Raw genomic sequence first — 27015 nt, forward strand, 5'->3', positions numbered from 1 at the left:
AGTCCTGCTGAGAACCAGATCACGAACTCCACATCCTGGCTTATGAAGGTGAGCCCAGTCCTAGGAGTGTTTGTATCTACCCAAAAGACCATAGAAAGCACGTTCCAAAGAAAACCAGGAATTTGTTATCAATGTCACCAGGAAGGTGTCCAGTTGGAGAGCTCTGGTTTAATTTGGAAGTTTCTTTTGTTCCTCAGAATACTTCCTGTGCTCAGCAATACTGGGAAACAAACTTGCTCCTCATTTGTCCTCTCTGCAACCTCATAAATCCAGCTACTTCAGTGTCAAAATTACCTTTTAACCTGAAGGGGTAGCGGAATCCTGTTCATCCACACATGAAGTCCCATCAATTGAATGAAGGGAAGCAGCACTGTATCCCCAAGTGACAGAGTTAAAGATGCTCTCACAGTGCTAAGTAGTGCCTTCATTTCCAAATGAGAACAGATTAAGGCTCTTGGGAAGCAGAGCTGACTCCAGAAAGGGATCACAACCTGAGCATGCAGCTGGCACTGTATAATCAGAGGTGAATTCAGGGGTGCTGGAAGTCACTCTCAGCAGCTTTGACTGTCAGGCCATTAGAGAAGCTGGACTATTGTCAAATCTTTTCATCCCCCTAAAGAAGATTTCATTGTTGTTTTGAACCAGAACTCTGCTAACACAAAAGCTTTAACAGGTTCTTGCCCCAGTGCTGCAGAGTTACTGTTAGAGAGTGAAAATTCACACTTTCAAAGAGGTTTATGAAATAATTTTCAAATTATTAGCTTGCCACTAACAAAATGCACAGGGCCACATTCCTGCTCTTTCTAGGAATTTCCTACATAGACATCTAGGCTATGTAGGTCCATCTGTATATGCTTTACTGTCTCTGCTTTGCTTCTCCTTCCAATCTTTCCACTGGAAACGACTTGATTTACTTTCTTCAGTACAGTTTGCAAATTTTGCAGGCTGTAACCCACAGGAAGTTTCTCCCTGTTGTTGCTACAGGAACTTCATGCAGAGATACCACTAAATTACAACGCTGCAGGACGAGCACGAAGCTCCTGACCAAAGTGAAGAGACTGAACTGCAACACACCTGGGCTTTCCTTTGGTAAAATAAAATAAGTTAGGTCTCACCTGGAAATATTGGAAAACAAGCAAATAGGGGTTATTGCTGAGGAGAATGTTACAACACTGCCCAGAACAGAAAGCAACAAGCAGCAGAAGCAGAAATCCCACTGCCCTCAGATGCAGGACATACTGGGAAGAAAAGAAACCCACACCTAATTTATCCTGATGCAGTTCTGCAGATGGATCACGCAAATCAACAGCTCGGTGCTGCTGGAAGGGAAGGGCCCATTCCCCTTCCTGCTGCCGGACGCTTTTCTCATGCAGGCTCTGGCACTTGCCAACCGCTCCAGAGCTGCTGCTGCTTCAACACAGCACAAAACAGCCCGAGATGGGAAGAGAAGGAGCTCCAAACAGAGAAACAAACCATGAATATTTCATGCTAGGCCAGTAAATGAACTGCTCACAGCAGGGAAGGCCGAGAAGCACAGAGCCATTAGAAGGAGCAGAGAGGAGGAGGAACAAGGAAGGCAGAGCAATTGCCTTTTCCTGGCAGCAATTTTTCTGCTACTGGTGGAAATGCAGCCTCAGTTCTAACTGACACCTAATGTCACTCTAGGTAAATTTAAACTATCTTGCTAGCTCCTATCAGTCAGGCAGGGAAATCAGTGCTGTGGAAAGCCTGTGATATTATTAGCCTCCAAGGGAATTAAGGAGTTTTTAGACTCAGTGCAGAATCCTGAAGAAAACACCGAGTTCCTTCCATTTACTGCTCCTTACAATTCCAGTTTTGAGTTGCCTGTATCTGAACGCAGCACACTTACGGAATCAGGACATTTGAATTCAGCACAGATTTGGATTCCACAGGGATAACCATGAGACTGTGACTAACCAAGAATCAAATTCCAAGTAACCGTTCTCAAAGTTATAATAATTGATGAGATGAGGAACAGCGAATGATCCTTAACATCTCAGCATGGCTCTCTGGCCACCCTAAAGACTTAAAACATAAACATGGAGAAAAGACAGGTGAGAAGCAATCAGTGCACCTCAGATTTCCAGCCCAAACACTGGACTACACTCAGGGCATGGCAAAAGATGCTCCAAGGGCTGGAACTCCTCTGCTCTGATGTCAGGCTTGGAATGCTGGGGGTGTCCAGGGACACCTTAGAGCCTTTCCAGGGCCTAAAGGGGCTCCAGGAGAGATGGAGAGGGACTTTGGATGATGGTCTGGAGTAACAGGACAAGGGGGAATGGCTTCCCATTGCCAGAGGGCAGGGATAGATCGGAGATTGGGACAGAATTGTTCCCTGGGAGGGGGGGAGGCCCTGGCACAGGGTGCCCAGAGAAGCTGTGGCTGCCCCTGGATCCCTGGAAGTGTCCAAGGCCAGGCTGGACAGGGCTTGGAGCAGTCTGGGATGGTGGGAGTTGTCCCTGCCCAAGGCAGGGGTGGAATGAGATGGGCTTTATGGTCCTTTCCAACCCAAACCGTTCCAGCATCCTACAATAAACTGAAAGGAGACTGTTTTCAGAGTCAGCAATACCAAGCAGCAAATCACATTAGACATTTCATGACCCTTGTCATGAAACAACTGCAACAAAATGTGTTAAAAAACCCAAGGACAGACAGTGACTTAGACAGATTACAGACAGAAACCAACTCCAGTAGAAACTCACCTCTTCCTGGTAGCTTGTCCTGTAGGCCATCTCCAAATCCTGATCCAAGAAGTTGAGGCTCAGCTTGTTAATAGGTGGTTTAAAGAAGTAATCTTTCATGAGGCTGAAGAGAGAAGACAAAATCAACATCAGTTTGTTCAGCTGTGCCTCCTTCAGCCCCCCCCCCAGTCTGTGGCTGCTGTTTCTAGGGATGCTGGCACTTGGCTTTGAAGTTCCTGTGGTTCTTCTTTCTTCATCACCAAAGTATCCCCTTACCCACATCACTTGCTCAGTCAAAGGAAATATTCCACAAAAAAAGCAAACTTTTCGACTTCCAGGAAGAGTCTAACAAGTCCTTCCAGAAATTTAACAGATCTAACTGATGAGTACAGATAATTGTAACATAAGCCAGCAAATAATAAAGGTTAATTGCTGCTACAGACACACAACCTCTGGAGACACGTAGCTCTGGGACATTTGTGTCTTGGGTGGAATTCTATGGCTCAAAGCAAGCCAAGGATGACAAAGGTGACAAATTGTTATAGGGGGAGAAAAACCATTGCCCATTTTAGAAAACAGCGGTTTCTTGTTATTTCAGACACTAAAATAACTCAGTAACTCAACTGGGAACACTCCCTTAATGTTCCAGGCTGCAGAGAAGAGATGGAGAGCTGAGCTTCACTCCTGAAAGGGGAGATTTGGAATGACCAGCACCATCAACAAAGGCAGTGACAACTACTGACATCAGGGCTAAGGAACCCAGAGGCAGCATCTACCAGAGGGTGTTTATGCCCTCCTTCACCTTCATCTTTTCCACAGAAGATGAAAAAAAACCCCACAACAACATAAAAGAGGCTTCAAGCATTCAAAAGTTGGTTTTATTTCCCATCCTCTGGAAGGGAAATAAAACCCTTTTGAGTTTTACATTATCAGTATGAGGTTTTTGAATGAAGTTGCCTGATGGCACTTGATCTGCAAACCTTTTCTTCCCTGAGCAGCTGCCAGGGAGCTGAAGGGAATCAAGAGCACCGAGTGCTTCGTGGCCAGGGTCACAAGAGCAAGGTCACACTTGCTTGTGGCACTTGTGGCTGGGACAGCCTGTCCCCCATGCTCTGTGCAGCTTTCAAACACACTCCTCCTGCCTGTGAACCTCCTCTCATTTTCAAGCAATTGATTCCATGTGTTATTTACAGGGAATTGTTTCTAAAATCCCTCCAAATCTAAGATGGGGTGGCTGCTTTCCCAGAGTTATTCCCACCCTGGGAACTGCAGCACCAGGGGCACAGTCGGAGTGGGCAATTTCCAAGCTGGTGGCTCTGAGCAAAAACCAGAGATGCACATGAGGTCAAATTCCAAGCAGATGAAGAAACTGAAAGAAAGATCCTACAGAGCTTGTCCGTGCCTGAATTCTTTTTTTAAGGGGGTTTGGGTTTGGGGTTATTTTCTGTTTATTTTTATGTAACTCTTGCCTAAGAGGTTTTCTTGGAAGCTCCCAGCACAAGATGGCATGTGGGAAGCAAATTTTTTTTTCTTAATTGAGATGCAAGATCAACCAAACATACACTCCTAGATTGATGCTAGAGAAGACAAAGGAGTCTAAGCATGAATATGGCTGATACTTGGTAACCTTTAAACATTCTGGCCTTGGCCAATACATTAAAAATATCAGGATACTCTGAAGGGATGACAGGATACATTCACTTGAGTCACTCCTCTCTCTTTCATTCTTCCTTGTCTTCATTCCTCACCTTTCTTAGACATTTCTAAGAGCATCGTATAATAAAACTTTTGAAAGCTTTTGTGCTTTGGGTTTTTTTTTTAAGTACTGTTGAATCCCCTTTCTTCCTGCAGGGAAGCTCAACGGAGGTGGTGATGGTGCTGTTGTGCTGGTTAGGGATGTAGGAGGAACAGTCCAGCTCCACAGTGCAGCACGGAACGGAAGGTGGAACACGATGGAACCAGGGTGAAGGCAGCATTCCCGGGGCCCTCTCAGCTCCCTGTCAGCTCATTCTGTCTCCAAAAGGAAGATCCCATTTGATGAAACAGTCAAGTACATAATCTGCTTCCCAGGAGGCCTCTGCCTCCCAGCACAGGGTGTTCCCCAGATCGAGCAAGACTGGGAAGTGGGAAATGACAGAAACAAACAAATTTAAAAAGAATGAAAAAGTATTTAGTCAAGAAACTGCCCCAAGGAGGGGATGAAGAGCTGCATAGAACCCAGCTCTGGGTTCTAAGAATACCTAATTTTTGCTGGAAACAAAAATCCCCAAACCAAGAATCTTTTGAGGATATTCTCACTGAAATTAAGTTCAAGCATTATATACTCTTACATTACAATTTTCTTTTAAAGAACATAGTAACGTGCAGGTTACAATGAACAAAGCACAGGACTTTACAGAAGTAAAGCCAGACTTGAAGCTGAAAGTATTCATTGTTTGTCAAATATAGAGAATCAAGTGGTAAGAACTGGTAAATTTCATAAAAGGATTCTTTTATAATGTACTAATACAAACATGCCACACTAATACTGTCTTTATTACTATTATTTTTAAAGAACATTGGAATTGTGCCGAGGTATCAGCTCCAAGGTGAAATCTTGGCATGCAAAAAACTCCCAGCCACACAGCTGAGCTCAATATCCCCAGTGTCCAGCATTTCCTCCCAGCTAGCCCCAGGCAGCTTCCTAATACAGTGTACAGGCCCCTGAATCCCCCCAAGGATATGTTTAACCCTTCCCAGCTCTGCAGGAAGCCTGTGGGATTAATTTATGCACTTTATCACCATATCTGGGTTAAGTATTTTCTGTTAACAGGAATTTATATCCAAGTGCCCTGTACTGGAAATCAATGCTCAGTGCTCAGGGAAGATCACTTGGCTTTCAACAGCACCAAAGCAACACAGCAAAACTCAGTGAAAATGGGGATTCCTGTAAAAAATGACCACGAAGAAGTTTGGTCCCCTCTCTGAGACACCTCAAATTCCCCATTCAAATACCCTCATAGATACTGGATTCATCAAGACCAGCAATTATGTTTTACAAAAGGGGATAAAGAACATTCCTAAAATGGCTTATTCCATATAATTTCTTATTGAGAAATGTTGAAAAAAATCAGTGTAAACTGGTAGGCTTAAAGCATTTCGCATAGATCTAATTAATCAGAAGATTATTTTTGGAAAGTTATGTTTACATGAACTGAACTCAGCAGAGAAGTTTCCCTGGCAACAAGAAATGGCCCACTTAATATGGTAATGATGATATTTAATTGGGACCAAAAAAGCACCAGGCTTTGACTGATCTCAAATCATGGTACTCCTTCTTCCAAATCAGAAAAAATTACCCATTTTGGGAGTGGAGGAGGAAAGCACCAGAACACAAGAACTTGAGCGAGGTATCTTCAGCAGACCAACTGCATAAATTAGGCTACTTCTATAACTTACCGTTTGCAGACTGCTGGTTACATTTTCAACAATATTCCTATTTGTTCTGGCTGATTTCTGCCAACATTTGGACAATCCCAATCCATCTATTCTCTAATACTTGGAAGTATCAGCTAAACCTCCATTCTCAGCCACTAATGACAGACCACACACTGAAAAAAAACAATAACCCTAAATTTTGACTCAAGTTTGCAACAGGGGAAAGGTAAACTGAGAAAATCTAGGTAAGAGACTGGAGAGGGACTCCTGTCCCTCCCTCTCACCTCTCCCTGCCTCAGTCATGTTTCCATAAAGGTGATGGTATCCCTGTTCCAAACAGCCGAGTCCATAGGAGAACACAGTTCCAGTGATATTTGGATAAAATCCCCTCAATCTGAGTGAAAGCAATGAAACAAAAATAAAAATAGCCATAAACAATAACAAACTCGAGCTACCTGTTTAGCTGTTTCGGTCAAGTCACTGCTATAATGGAGCTATGGCTGTGTCTTGATAAAAATCTCACACTACTAAACTTTGAAGAATATTTCCTCCGCCCAAAATAAGCTTTTTTGTTTGAAACAGAGAGAGAAACTCATTTTACAATATCTAAGTGGATAGTAGGTCCATGAGAATTCACTCCTATTAATTCTGCTTCCAAGCCCAGTAGGATTTCATGATTAGTCACATGTTATCAGAGGTTTTTCTTTTACTGTAAAAAAAAAGTGAGTTTTGTGGTTCAGATTTTATGTTACACCTTAAATTGCAGAGGAAGGTGCACACTACATGCATTAAGAGGACTTTGGATTACAAAATGGAGCTCAACTGCGTGACAAGTGATTTAAAGAGCAATTTCCCTTTTGAAGACTCGACTGAGGGAGGGCTGACAGCAGGACTGTTCACCATGGAAGCAATCAAAACTGGTTTTACTTATTTTAAACAGAAAGTTTCTGACATCAAGTTTCTCCAATAGTTTAAGCAGAATAAAGACTAAAATCAGAAAATTTACAAGGTGTTATATGTTGACAACAATTACTGAAATCAGACAAAAAGCACATAAATACTAAAGACACGTGACCCCAGTAGTGCCTTCTCACCTCTACAGGACTTTACACTGCACAGCTCCATTTTCCTTACCTGTCTTCTTTAATCACATCCACGAAGTGGGCATCTGTCTTCTCTCGGATGTTTTTGAACCTCAGAGGGAGCAGAGCTGACTGATCCAGGCTCACGCCACCCCAGCGCCCCTTCTCCTGCAGCATTTCATACAGTGAGGTCTGGCTGTTGCTGAGCTTCTCCTCCTGGGGAGGGCTCAGAAGTCCATTCTGAGTCTTTGGACTGTGTCCTCCTGGAGCCTGGACAACAGAGAACAAAACACACCCAGGGAATGGCACCGGTTAACAACAGACAGAAGAGGTTGCGTGGAGCAGAAACTGAGAGAAGCTCTTCCGTCTTCCCTGAGCTCTGCCATGACCACAAAGACCAAACTCCTCCTTGCCTTGAATCCATCCACATTTCCCACGGATGTATCTCCCACACCTCCCATGTGCCTGTTTAGGTGCCACCTTTGAGCTTTTTATGAACCAAGTCTCTAAGGAGCAGAAAACAAAGCACATTTTCACACACACAATGATAACTAACCACAAGCCCAAATTTCATTCACTCATCTTATGGTTAAGATTCTTCTAAAAAGAAAATCTTTTAAAATACACATTCAGTCTGAGCTGACTCTCCCTGGGTCATGAGACAGCTCACTCTGCCAGCCCGTGCCAATCCTTCCCCTGACCACTGTGGGTCTGTTGTTTTCCCAGAGGTTCCCCCCTCTCCCTCACCTGTGGGAAAAGTCCTTTTGTACATCTCATCCTACAACAAAAACTCTGCAGATTAAACTGCATTTCTTCCTCTAAGACATACTTCTTTTTCCTGGTTTTCTTTTGCCTTCGTATTAGTTAAGACAGCTTTAATTCTGACAACAGCTTGCAACATGGCTTAGGTACACAGTGCTGCTGTCATTGGAGAACACAAATTACTTTTAAACAAAAAATCATTCTATTTTTGTGGAGCCTGAAGTTCCCTCTTTTACATTTTGTTTGACCTAGACCAGTATGTACTGAAGCAATTCCAAAAGAATTAGACAGCTAAGTGTGGTTAGAATGAAAATGAACTGCAGTTAGTCAGGATCATTTTCAAATGCAAACAGAGAGCAAACTTGGCATATTTGAGTGTTCACCTCCCCCCCTCCATATCTTATCACTTATCATGTAGCATTTATCCTCATCCTGAAGCCCACTCATGACAGAAGTTTCTCCATTCCTGCTGGTACAGAAGTGACAAGCTCCTCCAGAAGACTATTCTTGGACGCCACCACAGTGACCATAAATAAATACCATAAATATCATCACCACCCCAACCACGTGCCGAAATATGTTACTGACATTGTAAAATCAACTTAGTTAAAGTTAAAAAAAAATCTGTTTTCTGGTTGGCCATGCAAGATCAATTCCATTTCCTTGTGTGATCTGTCCTGTGAAGCAAAGGAGGCACGTGAACACAGACAGGTAAAGGGAAAGGTTCAGACACAGCCAAGGAGGATATAACTCTAAGGGGGCAGCAGGAGAACCCTGTACAGGGAAGTGTCAGGAAGTGCATGGGCTTGGCTCCTGTCACAGCCAAGACCTCCAGAGCTAAAACCATAACAAGGTGTATTGGAATGGTTCCCTGAAGCTACAGGAAAAGCAGGAGGGAGGTGGGTTGTGCTTCCCCTTCCTCCCTCCCTCCCGGGGGGGATGCGGGATCCCCACCCTGTGGGCTGCCCCGACAGCGGTGTGAGCCCGAGAGCCACGTGCTGGGAGCCAGGAGATGGAAGGATTCCCAGTCTGGTCCCTTCTAGCCCTCACAGCAGTTGTTTTGGCAGCTTGCAGGTGTTCCAGCACAGCGACAGCAGCTGAGGAAGGAATAGGAAATGGGGTGGTTTCCTTGGTGTGTTGCCAATGCTTTGCTGCAGACCATAATCAGCAGAAGGGAAAGGGGACTTCAGCCACAGATCCCAGCAGGGGCACACAAAGAGCCCTGGGACAGAAGGACACTCCTGTAATGCAGACGCACAAAAACTGCTCACATAAAAGGTCACCAGGTTCTTTTCCAAGAGAAAACATTGAGCAGCTCCTGAGGAAGTCCTCCTACATCTCTGCCGGGTTATCCAGCCTGCCCAGGGGGAACAGGGCTACAGAGCATCCTGCAGAGCCAGGGCAAACCCCTCTGGTTTTGAGGTGAGGAGGACTAGCAAAGGGAAACCAAATAAACTGACTAACCAGCTCTTAGTGAAGAGCCCTCGTTGTTTCGTGGGTTGGGTTTTTTTTAACTTATGCTAAAGATTGTATTTGGTCAGAGCATTTCCCAGAACAACCTGAGGCCTAAAGAAAACTGAAAGTCATAGCTACCATCTTTTCTTTTCCCTATGAAACAATCTTTCTCCTCTTATTCACCATTTCAGCCACTTGTTACTTGAAAAGCAGAAACCAAGAACCCACAGTATTCACTACGATCAGCTCAAATAAAAGATTTGGACTCCTATGCACTGTCTGCTTTCCCTGCTGTTCCTCAACATCATCTGAAAAATGCAGTGAAAATTTCTCTCTTTCAAAGAAGGTCAGCATGGACTTTCTCTTTAGCTCCTTGGCAAAGGCTCAAATCCCCAAGAAAATTCTTCCCTTCAGTCAGCTCAAGGTTTCTCTGTGCTCTGTTAATCTTAACAGGCAGGGATTAGAGTATGAAACTGTTTGTACAGGAGAAAATCCCTATTTATTAAATATTGTTCGCTCCAATGTTACTGGGACTTTGGAAGGCAACAGGCTGTAGGGTTTCCCTGAGAACTTGGAGGCTTGGTGCAGAGTTTCCTCTCCTCACCAGACAAGGAAGCTCCAGAGGCTGTTGGGAGCCACGCAAGTCCAAGGATATGATTAAACATCATTAACATTCCCAAAAGACTGGGGACATGAGTGCAGCATGCGGTGTGGGAAGGGAACAGAGATGGGTAGAGGGAGCGTTACAGCCTCAGCAAGGGAGCTGAGGCTGTAAAGAAGTCTGGGGAATCAAATGCCACAGCAAATTTGTGCATGTGGCTGTTCTTGGAGCTTTCAGTTTAACAGGCATCCCAGACTTACTGATAGCCGTGACACAGCTCTCATTTTTGGCTGAGCAATAATCGAACCAAACCCAAGCAGGACGTGCAACTTGGGCTCCACTGGAATTCCTCCGGTGGAATTACAGGCCTCTTCCTCAACTTTGTATACAAATCCCCTCCCAAGGAAGGTCAGATGACTTGCTGATTCACACACGCAAAGCCATTGCAGCTACAGTAGGAAGCAACTTAAAGCAGGCAGCTGGTACCTAAGGACGATCCCTCTTCAATCAGTTCTTGGAGATCCCTGCCCGTGGGCAGAGGCCACCTGGGGAAGAAGCATCTCCTGCCTACCATCTTGGCAGCCCAGCCAGATCTCCCACATGTTCTCTGTCTTAGAGATCTCAAGCTGGTTTGAGACAAGTCCCTGCTGACACCTCCCTCAGGGCTCAAGGGATCATGATTTTATTCTTTCCTTAGGCTGTTTCCTGGAACTCCGGCACAGAACTGCCGTGTAACACACCCCTACAGCCCTGCTTCTGAGCTTACAGTTTAAGCATGAGACAACAGGTCAAGTACAGACAGAGAGGGACGTACACAGATTAATGCAGTGGCTCAGCAGTGGCAACAGTGCTGGCAAGTCTTTCAATCAGCTGTACAGGCAAGTAGAGCTGTAAGACAGACGTGCAGAACAAGATCACTGTCTCAGAGCATGCCTACGCAGTGATTCTCCCCAAGGAGGGAAAACGTATTTGTTTGAATATATAACAACCAGGTAATGAGCACTGGTGCTCAGTCTGCATTTAGGTTACCATTCAGGGAGGAGTGAGAGGCGACAGGCAGAGCAGAGAGGCTGCAAAGGCCACGAACAGGACGACAAACAGGCAGGGGAGTCTGGCGTGGCAGGAGAAGTCGGTGGCTTCAGTGAGAATATCTAAGCAACAGGCGAGGAAAGCAAGTGTGGCAGCAGCACGAGGAGTAAGAAAGAGGCTGTTTCTGTTGGTCAGGAAAGGATGCAAACTGACTTAAAGCTGCGAATTTCGTACGTGAACAGGCACGACCTCGTCTTAGTGGTGATGCAGGAGACGCTGGCAAGACACGAACTTGTGGTGAGGTGACACGGCCCGCTGGTGTGAGGATGGAGAGTGTGCCAGTGCTCTTTGGGCCTCCCTCTTTGGGAGCATAGTTTAAAGACTCCAAAATTTTAGGTCTTTCTCAGGATCAAGCTGAGCCCTCAAAATTACTAAAAATTTTGAAAATTGGGGCAGGGAGACTCAACTTTTGAAGACAAATCAAAAATCAAAATCAGTTCTGCTGCTTTAAGAGCTTGGATAAAGGAATAGTGGTGCAAAAATAAGAAAGCTGAGGGAAGCAGAGAAGTAAGGGAGAAAGGGAAGTGAGAAATACTTCAGTTACCTTCGTACTGTTTTTATGCTCATCCTGACAACCATTTTGGATAGCTCCTTCATCTATGCTGACATCGCAGTGGGGAGCAAGGGTGGTACTACATGAAGGGCAAGGCTGAAATGAGACAAAAGAATTTTAGCCAGGAATGTTCTAGTGTCCTTGTAGTATGATGCAATTTGTAATTCAGTCCACTTGTATACTTGCAGCACGGTTCAAAGATAAACAAAGCCTCAGAATGGGAGGCAGGGAGCAAAATTTGACTGGAACAGAACGCACCATTTCAAAAATAAATCACAGATTTGCTGTTTGCTGAAGCTAAATCTAATCCAGGAAAGCTTCACTAGCGTAAGATCACAGATACACTGTAATCATTGTGCACGGGCAAAGGACCTCCCCAAGAGGAATAAAATACTCTTTAGTAGGAGAAGTGAAATTTTCCTGTGTGAAACCTGCCTGCAAAGGGATCTGAATGCCATTAGGAGAGAAGCCAGCACAAAATGCAGCAAAATCCAGAAAAAGCATGAAACACCATGATGCATTATGAACAGTCCAGGGAAATGGAAAGCAACAAACCTGAAATGAACAAAGGAAAATGCTTTTTCATACTGAGGCCTAAGACAAGGGAGGGGATAGCTCAGGCTATGGTACATTGTTGGAGCTAAACACCCAGCAAATGTGTTTAGGGAACAAGGAAAGCAAAACCATCAGGATCTGTACTAGTTCCAGGTTGTGCATTTTGGAAGCAACCTAAAACGTGGCACTTCAGCTTTTAAAACAAGCTAATTCCTTCAAGCCAAACTGCGACCATCTTTAGGGGGATTAACCCTGGAATTGTATCTTCCAAGTTCTTCACTCTCTTCTCCAGTGCTGGCAGTGCTCAGGCAGGATCCTGCTCAGAGGGACCCTGAGCCTGAGCCCTCCTGGCAGCTCCTCTGCTCTGGAGATGTTCACTGCGACCAGGCTCGCCAAAGTCTGCTACTAAACATCACAGCAAGTTTTCCAGCGAGAACTCGAACCTCTTGTCGCAAACTCAACATCCCATGCTAATTTTGTCTGCTTGTTCTGGACATGCTCAAGCCTCTCTAGTCCAAACCCACAACTTCTGCCTTCAGGTTCACCCCCCATTTCAGAGACCAGCATGTTAAGTCTTTTCAGAACTAACTTTTCACCTAATGATCCTTTTCCACCTTTGACATCCCACCTGAAAACATGTTTCATTTTCAGACGTTTCTCCCAGTCCACTCTCCCTGTCACATCTAACCACTCACCAATGCCTCTCAAAGGCTTTCATGTAGGAGCCTGAGCCTCCTCAGCAGCCAGCAGACCATCCTGTCTGCTGTTCCTCAGGGACACAGTCCAGGCTGGGCACTGAAATTTCTCTGAGTTTCCTAACCTGGCATCAGATAAGCAATTTACATCCAGTTCTGCACCTGTGCAGTCTGAACAAATACCAACACAGCTGAAGAAACTATGGAGTTGGTTCTCAAATGGTTTTGTTTAAAAATAATTTCTGACTATCACAAATGTCTTGGCCACTTGGTGGAAGTCATTACAAGATGGCCTAAAAAATAAATTGGCAGTGGGCTAACAAGCCTTACTAACCCTCTAGGAGTTAGATTTATCCATGGCAAAAGTCAGGTAATGGTGACAAAAACCAAACACCTCTAACAAAAACTGAAGAAACCACTCCCTGTTTGATCCTGCTAATAAATCAGCAAGACCACCTCCAACACTTGGCTTCTGGGGTTAAGCCAGAAGACAAAGGGCTTGGAAAAGCAGCCTGACCTTTGAGAAGAGGCAGAAGTTCCTGTGACTTTCGCCATGTGTTCAAGTCAACATCATTAACTCCCTTCTCTATTGCAGGCATTCACAGGCTCCTGCGCTGTGACCTCAGTGCCATGAATAAAACATTAATGCACTTCCAGCAAACCAAGACAAGCAAAGGACTTTCTGTTTTCATACCAAGCAATCATTAAAAGATTTTTACAACAGCTTATGATTCCCTGTCAAGTGAGGCATGTCATAAAAGATGATAGGGAAGATAAACTGATACCAAAACCACTTAGGCAGGGTAGAGTGTTTTCATTCAAAAAACCACCTGCTGTTATAGATTTACTCAGAGTTTTTACCCTCTGTGTTCACCATTTTACTAATGTAAACACATCTTATTGACATTCAAACTGCAACAAGGTTTGCAGTTAAATGAACTACAGATACACCAGAGGAGGAAATACAATTCCTTTCATGGATCAATTACTGTTGCACTCTCCCTCCTGACTTTCCTTTACAGATCTTGTCCTCTAGAACATCCGTTGAAGCCCAAAATGTGAAAGTCATTCTTTGCATCCAATATAGCCACTTTTTTCCCTTTAAAATAAAAATATTTCAGCTTGCCTGCAATTTTGCCTCTCCTACTTAAGTCTCTTTTGCAGAGCTGGAGTCATCTCCTCCTACACTGACACCATTTACAGCTTTGTATTTAAAACAGTCGGCATGTAAGTCATGATTCTTTTGCAAATTATTATCTCCAGACCCTACCAACAAGCTCCAGGCTTTAAAAAAACCCTCACGAAAAACCCAAAAGCTGTAAAAAAGAAACCCACTCCTTTTCAAAAACTGTGCATGATCTGTGATCAAACTGCAGTCGTACCTTGTGGGGGTTTTTTAATATACATATACTCTGAAAGCAAAAGAGAGGCAATTTAGATTTGATATAAGGAAGAAAATTTTTACAATGGGAGTGGTGAAACACTGGCACAGGTTTGCCCAGTGAGGTGGTGGCTGCCCCTGGAACCCTGGAAGTGTCCAAGGCCAGGCTGGACAGGGCTCGGAGCAACCTGGGATAGTGGAAGGTGTCTCTGCCTGTGGCAGACGGTGGAACCAGATGGGCTTTAAGGCCCTTCCAACCCAAACTATCCCACGATTCTGTCATTCTCCCCAGCAGGGAGAAGGCTGGTGCACATTACTCTGAAGAGCATGGTGTGCAGTCAGGAATCCATGGACCTGGCTGCGCTGGGAGAGGTGGGGACGCTGCTCACTCCTGTGCTGCCCCTACAGCCACAGAACAGGTTTTGAAGGCAGTGCTCACACGACTGCTCCGTGGCCCCCACTCTGACACGGCTTCTGCATCCACCAGCCGGGTGCTCATGGCAACACAGGGAAACCTGGGCTTGGGCTCATCAGAATTCACTGCAGCATCACAACACCGGGGCAAGGCGGTGAATCACAGCTGTGAGGCCACTCAGGAAATCCCTGGCCAGAGCTGCAGTGCTGAGGGTGATGAGGCACCTCTAGATACAAACTCTGCAGTAGCTGGAGCACAACAGGGTATCCAAGGCAGCTGAATGTGAGCTGGCTGCTTGTCTAAGATGCTTCTCTGAGCAGCTTCTTTTAGTTTCCCCTTCTCTCACTCACAGCCATGCTGGTACTTTTGCATTCTAGAGACTATCACTCAGCAATTAAACATTTCAAGGGGCAGGAACCGGACTGAGATGATCCTTGTGAATCCCAATCCCATCCACTCAGCATATTCTGAACAGCAATTAACACCCAGCAATAGTCCCAGAGCAGAAAATCAGGGACAAAGCAACGTGTTCCACATCACATCCCGGCTGTTCAGGAGGAGTGGTGCAGCTGTACCTGCCCTTCTGCAAGGTACATCACCCCACACTTTAGAAAACACATAACAGAGCTGATCCTTAACCACAGACTTCACTGTACACCTGGATCATTTTAACAAGTACCACTCCAATGTTATCAAACCCCAGCTGCAGGTGGGTCAGTCCCGCCCTTCACTGCAGTTTCAGCCCTCAGTCACAGCCTCCTCTGCTGTCTGACATTCCCCAGGCATCCTCACTGTCTCTCAGAACAGCAGCCACAGCTTCACTGCTTGGCTTCATCCCTCCTCTCTCCCTTCTGCTCCACACAGGCAGCTCAGCAATCCTGTTCCACTTGGCACATTCTTCTTCTTTCACTGCTTGAAATGAAGGAGTTTCTGTCACTGCCACACCCGGACCTCTGCCAGCCACACCCTGGGCAGCACTCGCAGGTTTATCTGTACAGCTCCCCACGACTCTAAGATGTATTTTCCTGCCTTATTTGCTGTTGCCTCCACTGAAAGGCAAGAGGGAGCTGGAAAGCTGGTGCCAGCAGGATGCCAAATATATTCTTTCTTACACAGGAGAAGGAATAGAAACAGATCACCAGCAACTTGGATGCTGTCAAACCACACTCAGTGCATATTTTGGGGAGGGATAAAGATGGCTACAGCTCCCTTCTGTAGTTAAACAGGCTTGGACTGCTCTCTAAGGAGCTCACTCGACTTTGGACCATCTCTCTGGGTCAGCCCTCCAGCTGATCTCACCCATAATCCAGTGGTTTTACTTCAAATCTTTAAACTGGGAGCAGAGGCAGGGTAAAGGTGCCCTACTCACACTCTTCTAATCCAGAAAAAAATAAGCAGTAAAAATGAAGTAGCATGAAAATTATCCCCACATCAACTCTGTCAGCCGAGTCTCAGGACTGACCACACTGAAGTGTAAGGACAGGGACCTGCAGATGGCCGCCCTTGGCTCTGACATTTGTGCCCACCTCAGGCAGCCCAGGAGAAGGAATTCTTAGCACAAATGAAAAGAGAGAATAGACATCTGTTGTTTGGGAAGTCTGTTCTGAGATGGAAGATGGAGAGTAACAGCAAAGCTCTGAAGCAATACACATTGTTTCACAGATTTCCTTGTCAAGAGATCTTGTGAGAGGTGTGAACATAACAAAGTGTCATCATTCCTCCCAGCTGAATCCATACAAATCATTGCCCTCAGCTCCAGATATAGGTTTCTAGAGCAAGCAGATAAACCCATCTCGCAGCCCACCAGAGAATTTTCCCCCATCACAAAAACAATCCCATTATCTTTTGCAGGGATATCTGTTAAATCCTCATGAAAAGGCTCGCAGTACGTGACCTTTATGACAGAGGAATGGCAGAAGCAGGAAAGCAGAATATCACAGAAATTACAGTAGCTGCATCAATCATATTCTTCCCCCCCCCCCCAATAAAATCCACACCACTGAAAAAGCATCACTGACCTCTCAGTCCTGAAACAGACAGAAATAATTTATTTGAAACCACCTTCAAAAAGTGCTCACCTTATTTTAGGGATTGTTTGCCATATGGGCAGCAAGGCATTTACTTGGTAAATTTTTCCTCCCTCAAACTCTGTGTTGTCACTGTATGTATACACACCCATACATATGTAAATATGGAAAGCAGCGCATAAACAAGCCCATAAGGTTTCCCCACTCCTGCTTTGAGATCTGTGCTGCTGGGCTTGGAGAGGACAATTCACCTTGGGTTTTTCCACCTGTTTGGTTGTCTTGCTCGGGTCACTGGAGTTTTCGGCTGACGACGCTCCCGGTGTCCTGGCTCCGTCCGTGGACTCCAAGCCAGGGAGCAACGCCTGAGAACAGCTGCAGTGGGGCTCCTTCACCTTCTGACCTGAGATCAGATAGGTCTTTAAACCTACAGGAAATAAAAGTGACCAGTCAGAGCTACGGAAAGACAGAGAGAACAAACACTCCTTCGGGTTTCTCAGACACAGTGACTACCACAGCACTGGCAAGACTCAGGAATACAGCACACAAAAAAGACAGTGGCTGGGAAAAACAATCAGGAATACGAATACGTTCTGTGCAAAGTGGTGGCAAACAGGGTTACCCAAATCTGCTGTTCCAGACACAAGAGGTGACTCTGACACACAGCAACATGTACTCTCTTTATTCCATTTTTACTCGTGTACTTCTGAAAAGCACAGCTAAGATCTCATGTGTTTGCTTCTAAGCCGTAATTTGAGCTTTCACATTAACTCTTTACTTCTGGAAAGGATCTGCAGCCTGGTTTTCACTGATACCTGTATTAATATTCTACTTCTGAAAAACCAGCATGTACTCCTTCACTTGCCAGAGAGATGTCGTGAACATTACTTAGTGCTGGTAGCACATTGAGAAAGGAAATGGCATTTAAGTGCTAGAAATTCTGATGGGTTTTCATAGTTAGTGCAGACTTCACATTTTTAAAGAACAAAATCAATCTCCCTCTCTCGCACGTACACCCACACACGCCCTCTGCAACTGGTGTATGAATTGAAGCATAATTGGAAAGCAGATCCAATATTAAAGGCCAGGCTGGTAAATAGCAGGTTGTATCAAGCTGAGCTGTATCAAAAACCTGTTCAGAAAATGAAAGATTGGAATTTCATTTAACATATCACTTCTTTTACTTCTTTGAACTTTGCGCTGTGGTGTTCTGGGCTATTTCTAGACACAAAGCCTGAGAAAGAGCTCTTAATCACTGCATTCTGAATTCGCAGGAGTTCATTTGATTGCCACTGGATGGGCAATGTCCTGCTCAGCACTGAGAGCCACCAGTGTCCTCCCAAAAGGGTGGAGGGCACGAGTGTGCAGAAGGGCAAAGCGCTCCTTTTTCTGTGGTGCCAGAGCCAGCATTCCCAGGGGATGCTGCTCCAAACCCTTCCTGCCCCAGGCTCCTGGGATGGCTGCTGGGTCCCATCTGGGTCAGCTCTGCATCCCCTCCCTGCCCCGACACTTGGCTCCCCGTGCAGCCAGACACGGCTGTCACAGCCATCGACCCGTTCAATTGGCTCCGTCCACACACAGCCTGAGCGCTGGAAATAAATGTGTCAGGTTGCAGCCTGTGGAAGAGGGCAGGTTCCTGCTCCCTGTGATAAGGTCACTCTCTCATAACCTCCTTCAGAGACAGAAAATCATATTCCATAAACCTTGCTTTAAGTCTGTAATACACAGCACAGACTGTACGTGGCCAAAACCTTTCCAATAAAAATAACTCAGACACACTAAGAGCAATTTTGCAGTTTCTCTCTATATTCCACTCCTAACACTCAGCTCCTGAACACTGCAAGCACCACAGAAATCCACATCCCTACCCAGCATGTCCCCCTCGGGCTCCAAAGCTGCTGGGAAAGCTCAGCTGCTCTCACACCGAGCTCCAAACCCGGCTGCACTCGCTGGCATCTCGGAGATGTTATGCCACAGCCAATCTGTATTTTTATATCATTTATAGTAGTGCTCGGATTTTATTTGGCAGTGCTGCTTAATAAAATCCTGACTGCTGCTGGCTTCCAGATGTCGGCCTCTCTCCTTCAAACTTCTGCTGATGGGGGCTGTCGTTTGAGGAATTCACCACAATCAGCTCACAATTATATGTTTACTGTGGTAAAGGCTGGAGCATTAACTGACTACTCCTATTTTTAAAAGCTACCTTAAAGCAACAGGAGTGATTTCCCTGTCCCTATTATTCCCCAATTTTTTTTTTCCCTAAACAAACATCTTTTCTTTGTTCATTGTACTTTTTGAAAAGGCACTTTCTATGTCTTACTGTGCTGTGCAGCAAAATTATTTTGTCAATCTTGTTGCCCGCAGTAAAATCATCTCCAGTTTGAGCTCCAAACCGAGACAAATGGAGCAAAGCAACGGCACACCCGACATTGCAAACGGACTTGGGAAAGCAGAACCCAGCCTTGCCCCAGCCTGAAACATCAGCTCCTTGACGCCACTCCTCACCTTGTCCTCCCCATCCCCGGCAAACCCACCAGCACACGGCACATCAACAGCAGCCATTCTTTCCCCTCGGCTTTAAAGGTGGCTAAAATGCTTGGTCGTTGGCCCCAAGGACTCTAAAAATCTCTTTATTCCCTCCCTGTGTGTCCCAACCCTACCACATCCCTGCATAAGGAGCATTACTCAAAGGGGTGATTTGAATTGGGACAGAGAAAAACCAATATCCCGCACATGGAGCCAACAGAAGAGCAAGAAAGGGAAAAAGGTTATTTTTGTAAAGTTTTGGAAAATTTTACTTTGAAGAGGTGTAAAAACCTTTCATCTTCACAGAACTTTACTAGCGTGGCCTAGCTAGTACTTTGTTATTAAACCCTTACAATGGGAAAACTCCGTTTGCATCAGTATTCCTTGGAACTCCGTGACACTTCACAAAGCACCTCCTAAGCTGAGTCTGAAATGTTTTGGTATAAAAAAGGGTCATTAATTGAACAGAACTGTACTGGTGTAACTAAAATGCATCATTTGAGAACAGTGTTCTTCCTCCCTCGACATCTCCAGGGTGTTAGTACAACCAACACTGTCATTTTCCACACAAGCAGTGTAGGGAGTGAAAAACATCCACACCAGCACATTTAAATCAATTAAGTAACATGACAATGAGGAATGAATAAATGGAGGAGCTGCTATTTTATGGGAAAATGCAATTTTTGGTGCGTGTTGCTGCGCAACGAAGTAACTCAAGACACGGCAATGCAGAAAGTGATATGAGGTGTTTGTAGTGCTATTTATAAAGGCCAAGATCAATCTTGTACTCACTTCCTTCCCCGAAATTTATCCAAAATAAATGCTGAAGCACAACCTCAAAGTGCCTGATAGCAAATCTGTCCTCTGGCAAGCTTTAACCTGCAATTCTGCTTTTTCCAGAGGTGGCTCTTGAAATCAAAGACAGGGAACAGGCTACAACAACCCCAATAAACCAACTTAATACAGTAGTATTTTCTGCCCTGGGGAAAAAAACCTGAGCTCTCTCGTGTTTCCCTGAGGAACACAAACCATCCCCTTCACTGCTCCTCAAGGTCTGAAATTCTGTAAGCAGTACAAAGAATACCAGCTCCTGAACACTGAGCCAAAACACTCATTGCTTGAATTCATCGACTTTGAATATTGACATGGCAATGTTTGTAAAGTGTATTTTTGACAAAATAATAACAGATGAGATCTTCACAGAACAACTGTGGGTTTTTTAGTCCTACTAGTGTGGAATTTTAGAAGCATTAGTGAGTCTCTGTACTTGGCTCCTTTCTTCAGATGGCCTTTCTTTGATCTGTGGCATTTCTCTGAGCTTATAAAAACAGAAAACCACCCCAACCACTAAAAAACACTCCTAATAATAACAAAAAAATCATATGCATGCGCTCACACACGAATTACTTTCCGTATGCACAAAAATAAACCAGAGTTATTATAAATAAGGCTGTGTATAAACATCCCAGGCTTCCCCCAGGTTCTGGTGGCGTGAGAAAAGCCGGTGGCTGTGGAGCAAAGGGGAATTCAGGAGCACAGGGAGAGGCTGGAGCTCCCTCCTGCCCATCCCCAGGGACACCCAGTGAGCCCCTGGATCCTTTCTGCTCATTTATCCTCACGACTTCAGGTCAGAAGGTGCTGTTGTTCCAATCTAATCTGATTTTTATATTAGGAGAGGACATCCCTCCATGCATCTGTTAAGGACAGGATATCTTTTCCTACAGGGGACGAGGAACTAACGCAAATACTGGTAAGGAATTCTTTGACAAAACATTCAAGTTTCAATTTTTGATGCTTCACCTGTCTGGAACTGAAACTTTTCACCCCTCTGTTGATAGGAGCCAGGAAAATTTCTTTCTCCCTTTCCTTACACAGAGACATGATTAGTATTTTTAAAGTTCTCATGTCTCTGTGTAAGGAAATTCAAATTCCTTTGAAACCCTTTTCAGCACTGATTTGAAAAGACAACAAAAAACAGTGGCAGTATTTCAGTCACAGCCTTACTGATTCATTTAATCAAAATATAATCCCACTTTTCTTATCCATCCCTGTTCCTCCCTCCACGGACCACTTCACCTTTTTAGTTGCAGTATGGGCAGTTTAACAGGTGAGCATCCTTTCTGATTAAGTGCTTGCCAGTACACAGCCCTCTGTGCTGGGAGCCCGCAATATTCCTCATATTGATGTAAGAAAACCCAAATGGTATTGATTACCACCCCCTTTTACCAAATAGTTTTATATTAATGCTGCTCTTTCTCTGCTTAACTTCCCATCACTTCCTTTGCAGTCTCCATGCTTTAACCATTTGATCATATCTCAGGCCAGGTCTGAGCTCCTTTCTGAACTCATGGGTAACTCATTTCCAGGTTGTGCTTCTCTGCAATCCATCAGCTTTTTGCTTTCTCTTTTCAGAAAGACAATAAAATTTTTTTCCATGCCTTTTAAAGACTTCTTTACACTTTACCAAAAACCTGGGAGTAAAAACACTGATATTCAGGCACAGCCACTCTAGGGAAAGGAAACAGACCTATGGTGAGGTTGCCTTACACAATAAAAGGTGCTGCTACACAATTTCATTAGACTGACTTGCTCTGTAAAATAAATTATTTAACTGTGATTTCTGTAATGTAACATGACTGGCAAATAGTAATTTAAAAATCCCAGCAATGAATTTACTTCTAACTGCAGTCTTCTTTTGGCATCTCACTTTTCTCTGCTGGTTCTTTTGTTTTTTCCCTTGTCAAAGCTCAAATGATTTTTCAGGCACTAATCTAATGTCCGTGCAAGAAATAATACAGCACATACCACCAGTCCGGGACCTTTGGTATCCTTTGGGTCCAAGCTGATGCTGAATCTAAAGATGATTTTCAGTAGCAAATATTCTCCCTCATTCTTAAAGTTCAACAGTTGCCAAATCTCTATTTATGGGGACTGTTTTCTCACTTTATTAGAGCCACTTTGCACAGGGAGTTGACACAAACTTCTTCCTTCCTCCCAGCACAACACTCTCATCTACTGAATCGGGAACTGGGATCTTACACCACAACAAAAACCTGTTGTCTTGTCATTACTCTAGGTTTAGTTTGGGAATTAGGGAAAATTTTTTCAGAGAAAGGGTTGCCAGGCACTGGAAGGGGCTGCCCAGGGAGGTGGTGGAGTCACCACCCCCAGATATTTCAAGAAATGACAGGACACAGCATTCAGGGCGTGGTTGACAAAGGGACTGGTCACAGACTGGACTCGATCTTGAAGGATTATTCCAACCTGATTGTGTGATTCTGTGAATCTCTCCTCTCTGAATGTTTCCTGCAGGCCCGAGGGGCAGCCCCAGAGCCCACAGTGCTCCCTCCCAGCTGGCCTGACCCTCGGAGCCAGCAGGAGTGGCCAGGGCTGCAGCCGGACGGTCACTGGCCGGCTCCTGGCAGAACCCACCCTGTCCTGCCCCGCACAGTCCCTTCCTCTTGTCTGCCTCATACTTAAAGCTGGGCCCTAACAGCCAAAGCCAGCAGATTTCTTCACACACAATTAAAGAAGACTTTTATGTTAATTCTTATAACCCCTTAAAATGCTCACCTATTTCTACTCCTTCTGTACAATGCACGGGGTGTGTGTAACATCACACACAACCGTACACTGAACACTTCATCAGATACACCCTAAAGACCCCCACATCATCACATCCATTCTTCAAAAACAGCTGGGGAAGCACCAGCAAAGGCAAACACAAAACATCCAACTGCTCTGATGAAGGCTGTGCAGAATGACAAAAAAACCCCAAACAACCAACCTGTAAGGTTTTCTTTTTCATTTTAAAGCCCTAAAAATACTCCTAAGAATTGCACACGAATTCCAGTTTTTTATCTTCAGATATTTCAGCGATAAATCTGGAAGCCAGAATCACACTGTCTTTTATACCAACAGGCTTTGTGTCACTCGTACTGCAGGACTGCACAAAAAGGGACATTTTATAGGCACACTGGATGACCCTATAAAAAATTAAATTTCTTTTCCCCCAACCTGCAAAGCAATGAAACAAGTCCCACCCTCTAAGCCACAGAAACCACTTCCAGCTCAGTGCAAACAAAAGCACATAACCCAAAAACACCTGGATTCCAAACAAGCCTACCTGGCAAAGTACTTTGAATGTATGGAGCAACATTTCCTGTGGCTAAAATGAGAAAGAGAATTTCTGAGCCAACTTGCTATCTTAGGTCTCTGGAAAGCAGAAATGATGATAATAAGAAACAGAACTTCAGAGACTGGAAAGACAAAAGAAACTCAAAAAACCCAAACCCCAAACCTATCCTCATAATCTCCAAGGAAGAGCCACAAAGAGCCAGAGAAACCAGAGGCATCTTCCGGATTATGGAAAACTGCTGTTTTCCTTATGCCCCCTTTGTTTAGTAAAATACTTATTTTTGATCTTTTGATCATCTAACAGACAACAGTGGGTTTGGAAAACGCTGATCAACAACATGTGTAATTTTGGTATTCAACATCTGCCAGTTTTAAGTGGGGAACCCTGGACCCAAACCCACAATTTACATTTACAGCTAAGCTGCAGAAAGGCAGTTGCAGGCTGGTGGTTCACCCTTCTTCAGTCTCTTTTATCTTCTTCTCACCTGGGTGAGATAAAATAACCCAGCCAAAAGAAAAAAACACGGCAGAAAAAGGCCTAGGCAAACCCAGCACAGACATGCAGCTTGAACACACCGGTCCAGCTGCCACTGCTGGCTCAGGAATTTATATAAATATATATATATATATATTTAAGCTCTCCTGGCAGATGAAAGACAGCCTGAAGAGAGGCTGATCCCTACACTGGGCTTTACAACTGCCCTTATTTACGTCCAGCTCTACCTGCTCTGCTGGTGTCCAAGTGCCTCTGACCAGGGCCTGAGAGCCAACAGCAGATGAGCCCATTCTCTGCAATGACTGGATTTTTAAGTCGTTTTTTCACCTCAGTACAGCTCACAGCGTGTCACCTTAATAGCAGAGAAAAGCAGGTTTAAGGAAAGGTAAGCCTGGGATTTTGCAGTCTTGCCGGGGGCAACAGCGTGCTCCGCAAGGGAAGCTTGAAGTCCAGCAAATTTACTAACACGCTGCAGAGAAGCAATTCTCTCTATCCTAAGGGTTCCTCACAAAACCTAGGAGATATAGAATGTTCCTACATTTAAAGCTAAAAAGAGGCCCTAATTCCAGCTCTAGGATATTGGGGATTAACTGGGAAAGATACTGTCTGGCTTTTACTGACAGTGCTCATCAGCCCTCCTGTAAATTCTCCTGCAGTCTTGGCCACGAAAACAAATTCCATGATGCAATCCCACGCCTGAAAAGGCATCTGCTATTATTTTATTGACATTGTTTTTCACATTTATTGACAATCCCTTTGCCCTCTGTGTTAATTTTAACACCTGGAAAGGAATAAGCATGGTAAGAGAAACTGAAACGTTTGAACAATGCAGGCGCCAAAGCAGGAGTCACCCAAGCACACGAGGGCATGGCACTTGCAAGGGGTCCCAAACACTTCAAAAATTATTATATCCCTCCCACAGAATATCCCTTCTGGAAATAAAAATAATAATGAATTAGAAACTGAATCTAATAAAGATACAGCCCCTTTAGAATTCATCACTTGCTTCACTGCTGGAATGAGGTACCAGTGCTGAGGAGACTGCAGAGGTGGAAGAACAGGAGCAGGGATGGAGACAGAGCGCCTCAGCCCCAGTGCAGCCACTCTGCAGCACTGCCCAGCTCCCTGCGGCCCCCACTGCAAACTGGGAGCTGTGGGATGGAGAGGTCCAGCCCGTGGGTGTGGCTGCAGTGATGTAAAGCAGATGTAAATACTCTTTAGACACACGACATGCCTGTTTTGGCAGGCTCAGGACTCCGTGCTTCAAGGAAAATTATAAGGTCGCAACACTGTAAAGTCTTTTGAAGACGTAACAGAGAGTCTTTCTCTTCCAGTTTCTTGTTCAGGATGCAAATGTGGGTCTGGAGTTTTTTGTCTCCTCTCATCACTGACAGGAAGGTCCCTCAGAGTCCAACACCAGACGGCCAAGGCCATAACCAACCCCAACAGCTCCACGATGTCAAACACAGGGCCACAGATGAGCCCCTGGAGCTCCCCCATGACACAAATCCATTACATCCATCCCTGTCCATAGATGGAATTCTTGCTGCATGGCAACAGCATGGAAGGCAGCAGGATGACAGAGGGAGCCTTGGGGAATAGCTTCCTGTATGGCCCCTTCCATCGAAGCTTTTGGGCAGGATCTGTCTGTTTCCCTGGTGAATTTGCACACGTGGGAAGTTCTGACATTCCACATCGCCCAAAGACTGCAGCAATCCTTTGGGATGTGTAGAATATACTTCCCAAACTTCCTTTCATTATAAACAAAAAAGCGTTTCCAACTTAAAACTACTGTGGGAGGGAAACAAGCAATCTGAACACGGCACTGGAGACATCTCCAAGGCAAGGACTTCAAACAGTCTATTTAAATAGCAGCGTTATAAACCAGAGATCTACGGACAGATAAGGATTTCTCAACAAAAATTCCACTGCTCTAGACAGGACAATTATACAAAGCCACAAATATCCCAGAAAGACATCATATATATTACATTTTCTTCCCACACAGTAGCTGGCATACCTCAGGAACTATGGATGGCTGCACCAGCCTCTGCTTCACACAGGCAGAACTAAAAAGAAGTCAAAGAAAGGCTCTAGGTGCAAGTTTTCTTAGCCCCAGGCTCTCAAGAATGGGAATTTATTCATTTTAAACTAAAAAGGCAAGGCCAGAGTGAAAGTAGTTAGAAACTTATTAGAAATCCCACCCAGGAAAATTCCACTTGCGACCAGAAGATGCCACCTATCCTTTTGATTGATATTTTAGAATTGATGACTAACAAACGTGCAGTGGGGAAGAGAGGATTCCAATAAAAAACAATAGTCTGATGCAACTGGAGCCTGCTCGGCCCATGGTAACCGAGTGAGCTATTGTGGCTCTCCGGACCAACACTCTTTTTAATAGAATCCAGATTCAATTTAAACAAGACTTTAGAAGCCTGTTTTGTTATACTGCTGCAATCTCTTTGTGTTGACAGGACTATGATCAGGCAAATTCTTTCCCTCTTGCATAATGCAGGTAGCTGGATGTGACACGCTAAATCAGCATTTTATCAGGACCAGGCTGGCAGTGCCCTCGTGCTCCAGGGACTCGCAGGGAAGTAAAACCCAAATCAATTAAAATCCATGTGCAAAGCTGGTGGGCTCTGCATGGGGAACACAAGTACCTTCCACGTTGTTACCTTGAACAACAATTCATTAGCTTGATTAGCCTTAAGGCATACTCAGAGAACATAAAAGATTTGCCCTTAAGGGATCAAATTAAAAGAAGTAAATATGCATATCTTAGATAATTCCTGCATAAAAAAATAAAGGGCTTTTTAAACTTGAATATGTCTGTGTATTAGTGTTCAAAGTAAAGAGAAGGGTCATCTCGGGTCCCCAGCACAGGAAGGACATTCACCTGTGGGGAGTGAGTCCTGAGGAGGTCACCAAGGTGATCAGAGGGATGGAGCAGCTCTGCTTTGAGGAATGCCTGGGGGAATTGGGATTGTTTTGCCTGGAGAAGAGAACCTTTGCAGTGACCTAATTGTGGACTTCCAGGACCTGAAGGCAACCTGCAAGGAAGAGGAGAGAGACTTTGGATAAGGACCTAGAGCGACACGACAAGGGGGAATGACTTCCCACTG

At 44.8% G+C, this 27015-nt stretch overlaps 1 protein-coding gene across 2 annotated transcripts in view; it reads right to left on the reverse strand.

Moving 5' to 3' along the window:
• ADCY9 (adenylate cyclase 9) overlaps nt 1–27015 on the reverse strand; it is a 91737-nt gene that overhangs the window by 30264 nt on the left and 34458 nt on the right. The window contains exons 2-5 of one of the 2 annotated variants that reach the window (XM_066198465.1): nt 16986–17158; nt 11653–11757; nt 7254–7471; nt 2724–2826 (exon numbers count right to left, since the gene is read on the reverse strand). In XM_066198465.1, the coding sequence (XP_066054562.1) occupies nt 2724–2826; nt 7254–7471; nt 11653–11757; nt 16986–17158 (599 nt within the window). The remainder of the gene's footprint in view (nt 1–2723; nt 2827–7253; nt 7472–11652; nt 11758–16985; nt 17159–27015) is intronic. The other variant, XM_066198466.1, reaches the window with a different exon arrangement.

This window comes from Chamaea fasciata, unplaced genomic scaffold (assembly GCF_029207755.1).
Source record: "Chamaea fasciata isolate MVZ Bird 193981 ecotype frontalis unplaced genomic scaffold, bChaFas1.0.hap1 SCAF_16, whole genome shotgun sequence".
NCBI classification, from domain to species: Eukaryota; Metazoa; Chordata; class Aves; order Passeriformes; family Sylviidae; genus Chamaea; species Chamaea fasciata.